The following is a 6,268-nucleotide window of genomic DNA, read 5'->3' on the forward strand; positions in this document are numbered from 1 at the left end:
CATACACTTTTCATTATCAAACAATCTCATTGCATATAGATTGTCCAAAAACAGAGTTGAGCGTAGTAATGTAAATGTCATTGAAACGCAAGGTTTCTTCCTTTTCATTGGCTTTTTTTATATTCATTTAAATTTAACATATTTATAGTTGCTACGCGGTTATTTGTATTAACGATTTTAACAATTTTGTTTCTTTTTTTTCATGACTTAACGTGCCATTGCATTTACTTTAATTTAAGCTTTTTAACGAATTTGCCTAGCTTCCACATGACATAAATTATATTCAAAAACCAAATCATGTTTCCATTGCAACACGCGCCCCATAATGCTTGGTTACACTTGATTGATTTGAAGTGACTAATGGACGGAATGAAAAAGGAAAGAAAGAAAGAAACGAAATGCGAATTGTCACTTTAACTTCACGTTAAAGTAACACACCACCACTTCCATTCCCAATCTTGCCTTTAAATACCCGTCATATATATTACTCCAACACAACATAACACAACATCAAAAACCTTAAATCCAACAGCAAACAAAAATGGAACAAAATCTACCACTAGTTGCGAAGAAAGTACAAAGCCTAGTACGTACCATCCTCTTCATGATCAAGAAGAAAATAACCAAAACCAAATTATTACTCGATCTCAACGTCATGATGAAGCGCGACAAGCTCTCCGGAAAAGCCTACTATGAATTCTGCTGCAGCAACACCCTCAAGAAACACCACAATTACAAAAAGTCCGTTAATATTAACAACGAGCGTGATCAAATATTCGTTGACTCTTCAGTAATAAAGGCGCTTGAGATGTTGACCACCGCATCTCCAGCGGTTAGGCAGTTAAGAGTAACGGAATCGCCATTTCCGTTAAGTAACGGGAAGGACGATAGCTATGTGGATGAGGCTGCTGAGAAGTTTATAATTAAGTTTTATAACAATTTGAGACAGGAAAGTTAAATTATGGGTGTGATGTGTAAGCGTTGGAATTACCAGGGTTTGTTATGCATAATATATCTTGTGCTGTGTTTGGTTTGTACTTTGTAGTTGCAGCCAGTGTATATGTTTGGAAGCTTCTCTGATAATTGTGTTATCTTTTTACTTAAAAAATAAATAATAAAAGTATTAATGCTGTAGATGTACGTGCCAAGTACAAATTAAATGATAACAAATTCCTCTATACTTTTAATAGATTTTGTATAATTAGGAATCAAATCTATACCAGAATATAATATACATGTCCGGAACAAATTCATTTATCCCATATAATATTATACAATGCAGCGTAAGAGCTCTACATGTTAAGTAAAACATATAAAATAAGACAACATATCTCAATTTCTTGGTAATTAAATGGAGTTATTTTCCCAAATTGTATTGGTGAAAAAAGTATTTACCATTTTGGTGATCTTTAAAAAACATTTATCAAACTTTTGTTGGTGGCCTGCTGAGAAAAAATATTTATCATTTTGGTATTTACCACTCATTTTGTATTCACCTTATACTTTTAAATTTAATTTTTCTATTTTTATTTTTTATCATATTTCTTATAATTTTTTAATTTGATAAATATAGCAACTTTTTGTATATCTTTTTTTGTCAGTCAACCTTTTCTTATTTTTTTTAAGTAACTTGTTCTTGAATTTTTTTTATTTCTTTTCTTATTTGATTTTTTTTTTCAAATATTTTTTTTTGTCTTTCTGTTTAAATATATTCATTTTACTAATTTTATTTTTGGGTTTAGTTTGTACCATAATGAACCTCATCAATATCATTGAGTTCATGTTAATAGCCGCCACAATATCTACGTTTTACCAATGCCTGGATTTTACTGATTTAAATTGTTATTTTAGTTTGTTTTAAATATGAGCATTTTACGAGTTTATATTTTTGGTTTAGATCTGATACAATAACAAACCTGATTGATACTGACCAAATTCGCGTTGAATAGTCGCCGCTTCTCATGGTTGTTATCGAAGTCGGGCTTTAGCGATTTTTTATATTAAATATGATAATTAATATAAACTCCTGAATAGTCGCCGCTTCTCCTGGTTGTTATGCATAATATATCTTGTGCTGTGTTTGGTTTGTACTTTGTAGTTGCAGCTAGGCTTATAAACGAACCGAACGTTCGTGAATTATTCATGAACCGTTCGACGGGAAGTTCGTTTATGTTCGTTTATTTAATAAACGAACGAACATGAACAAAAAAAATTTGTTCGTTTAATTAAACGAATGAACATGAACACATGTTCCGTTTGTTCATTTATGTTCATGAATGTTCCTTTATGTTCGTTTATGTATTAATAGAAAATAATTAAATATTATCTGGATAGGTCATCTGCTTAAAGGTTTTATATTTGTTAATTTGTGTTCATTTAAGTGTTTTCATTTAAGTTTGTTTATATTTGTGTTCATTTACATTTGCTTATACATGTTCATTTATCTATGTTCGTTTAGATTTTAAACAAACGAACACAAATGCCCATTTATAAATAAACGAACATGAACATAAATATTTGTTCGATTAAGTGTCCGTGTTCTTTTAAAGTTAAGTAAACGAGCATGAACATGCCCTTGTTTGTGTTCATTCGATTCGTTTACAAGCTTTCATTATTCACATTGATGAATACATCGGTCTCGATCTCTAGGCTCTGCCGATTTTATTTGTGTTCATTTGTGTTCGTGAACCGTTCGTGAACACATTAATTTCCTTAATGAACGAACACGAACATAAAACCTCGTTCGGTAAGTGTTCGTGAACCGTTCGTGAACACATCATTTTCTTAACGAACGAACATGAACAAGGCCTTGTTCGTGTTCGTTCGGTTCGTTTACAGCCCTAGTTGCAGCCAGTATATATGTTTGGAAGCTTCTCTGATAATTGTGTTATCTTTTTACTTAAAAAATAAATAATAAAAGTATTAATGCTGTAGATGTACGTGCCAAGTACAAATTAATTGATAAAAAATTCCTCTATACTTTTAATAGATCTTGTATAATTAGGAATCAAATCTATACCAGAATATAATATACATGTCCGGAACAAATTCATTTATCCCATATAATATTATACAATGCAGCGTAAGAGCTCTACATGCTAAGTAAAACATATAAAACAAGACAACATATCTCAATTTCCTGGTAATTAAATGGAGTTATTTTCCCAAATTGTATTGGTGAAAAAAGTATTTACCATTTTGGTGATCTTTAAAAAACATTTACCAAACTTTTGTTGGTGGCCTGCTGGAAAAAAATATTTATCATTTTGGTGTTTTTCACTCATTTTGTATTCACCTTATACTTTTAAATTTAATTTTTCTATTTTTATTTTTATCATATTTCTTATAATTTTTTAATTTGAATATAGCAACTTTTTGTATATCTTTTTTTGTCAATCAACCTTTTCTTATTTTTTTTAAGTAACTTGTTCTTGAATTTTTTTTTTATTTCTTTTCTTATTTGATTTTCTTTTCAAATATATTTTTTTGTCTTTCTGTTTAAATATATTTATTTTACTAATTTTATTTTTGGGTTTAGTTTGTACCATAATGAACCTCATCAATATCATTGAGTTCATGTTAATAGCCGCCACAATATCTACGTTTTACCAATGCCTGGATTTTACTGATTTAAATTGTTATTTTAGTTTGTTTTAAATATGAGCATTTTACGAGTTTATATTTTTGGTTTAGATCCGATACAATAAGAAACCTGATTGATACTGACCAAATTCGCGTTGAATAGACGCCGCTTCTCCTGGTTGTTATCAAAGTCGTGCTTTAGCGAGTTTTTATATTAAATATGATAATTAATATAAACTCCTGAATAGTCGCCGCTTCTCCTGGTTGTTATGCATAATATATCTTGTGCTGTGTTTGGTTTGTACTTTGTAGTTGCAACCAGTGTATATGTTTGGACGCTTCTCTGATAATTGTGTTATCTTTTTACTTAAAAAATAAATAATAAAAGTCTTAATGCTGTAGATGTACGTGCCAAGTACAAATTAATTGATAACAAATTCCTCTATACTTTTAATAGATCTTGTATAATTAGGAATCAAATCTATACCAGAATATAATATACATGTCAGGAACAAATTCATTGTATCCCATATAATATTATACTATGCAGCGTAAGAGCTCTACATGTTAAGTAAAACATATAAAATAAGACAACATATCTCAATTTCCTGGTAATTAAATGGAGTTATTTTCCCAAACTGTATTGGTGAAAAAAGTATTTACCATTTTGATGATCTTTAAAAAACATTTACCAAACTTTTGTTGGTGGCCTGCTGGAAAAAAATATTTATCATTTCGATGTTTTCCACTCATTTTGTATTCACCTAATACTTTTAAATTTAATTTTTCTATTTTTATTTTCTATCATATTTCTTATAATTTTTTAATTTGATAAATATAACAACTTTTTGTATATCTTTTTTGTCAATCAACCTTTTCTTATTTTTTTTGAAGTAACTTGTTTTTGATTTTTTTTTATTTCTTTTATTATTTGATTTTTTTTTCAAATATTTTTTTTTGTCTTTCTGTTTAAATATATTCATTTTACTAATTTTATTTTTGGGTTTAGTTTGTACCATAATGAACCTCATCAATATCATTGAGTTCGTGTTAATAGCCGCCACAATATCTACGTTTTACCAATGCCTGGATTTTACTGATTTAAATTGTTATTTTAGTTTGTTTTAAATATGAGCATTTTACGAGTTTATATTTTTGGTTTAGATCCGATACAATAAGAAACCTGATTGATACTGACCAAATTCGCGTTGAATAGTCGCTTCTTACCCTGGTTTTTATCAAAGTCGGGCTTTAGCGATTTTTTATATTAAATATGATAATTATACGAATTCTCGTTTAATAGTCGCTACAACGCCTTTGTTTTACCAACGTCTAGGTTTCATCGATTTTTGTTGGTGTTTCTTTCAACACGAACATTTAAGCAAGTCAAATTTAATTACGCATTTTCTTTTTCTAATTAAAAGAAAAGATTTAGAACGAGTTAGCAAAAATATATAAATGTTGGCTGCTAAAAAAATAAAAATAAAAGCATTTTGGATTGGTTGGATATAAAAATATATAAGAAATGTGATATAAAATTAGATAATATATTAACAAAATCCAAATGAAAAGTAAATAATACGTTGATTCGTAAAATGAATACGATTAAACAAAAAGACATACATACATACATATTTGAGAAAAAAATTAAATAAGAAAAATATCAAAAGAAAAGATTTTAAACGAGTTAGTAAAAAAAATAAGAAATGATTGATTGATAAAAAATAAGTTATTGGATTTATTAGATAAAAAAATTATAAGAAATATGAAACAAAAATAAATAATAGATTAACTAACATACTACATTTAAAAATAAAGGTGAATAAAAATAAATGAAAAACACCAAAATGGTAAATATTTTTTCCACCAACACTTGTTTGGTAAATAATTTTTTATTAACACTAAAATGATAACTATTTTTCCCCTAACACTAGTTTGAGAAAAACTCATGTCAAAAGTAAAATAAGGAAAATTATGATGGTGGGATAGTTCACCGTCCACGTAGTGGCGGACCTACCTTAGTGGTAGGGGGTCGGGCGACCCCTGTGAGAAAAAAAGTTTTAGTGGTATATATGTGTTAAAATTCCGATCGACCCCTGTGAAATTTTGACACCGACCTCTGTAGATTTGAGAACGACCACCAACAGAGAGAACTTGAGATGAAAAGAAAAAAGTAAGCCAACCATATTTTACGGCAGCCAACACAAAGAAGTATTCTCATGTTGCAATTAAAAAAGAAAAAAAAGAAGACGACTTAATTTAACATTTTAAGGATGTAATCGGCTTTTATTAATTCTATTTCACAACCTATTATTTTAGCAAAATTTAATAGGACCTGTGAAAATAAAGATAATGTTAACAAAACATTTATTTATTTCTGAGTTAGTTTACTTATAACCTAATATATAATAAGCATTTGTTTATTACGGCAGCCATATTTTAAGAAAAAAGTAAGCCAACCATATTTTACGGCAGCCAACACAAAGAAGTATTCTCAGTATGTTTTTTTGCCCAAAATTACTTGCCCACTTATTTCGAATGTGATTAATTAACTTTTTAACTTTTAATAAGCATTTGTTTTGCTTTTATATATTTTTTTTAATATATAAATATCGAACGAATGATATTATGATTAGATACCAAAAAGTAGAAACTTGAAAAAACAATTATAAATATATTGTATTTT

General features: G+C 28.5%; 1 protein-coding gene across 1 annotated transcript; it reads left to right on the top strand.

Moving 5' to 3' along the window:
- The first annotated feature begins 541 nt into the window (after window positions 1–541).
- On the top strand, window positions 542–958 carry LOC143625693 (uncharacterized). The gene has a single exon (XM_077095965.1). It carries the CDS (start codon window positions 542–544, stop codon window positions 956–958), a length of 417 nt encoding a protein of 138 aa, XP_076952080.1.
- The last annotated feature ends 5,310 nt before the right edge of the window (window positions 959–6,268 follow it).

This window comes from Bidens hawaiensis, unplaced genomic scaffold (genome assembly GCF_021521415.1).
Source record: "Bidens hawaiensis isolate Kalapana, Puna unplaced genomic scaffold, B.hawaiensis_p1.1 tig00004192_1, whole genome shotgun sequence".
NCBI classification, from domain to species: domain Eukaryota; kingdom Viridiplantae; phylum Streptophyta; class Magnoliopsida; order Asterales; family Asteraceae; genus Bidens; species Bidens hawaiensis.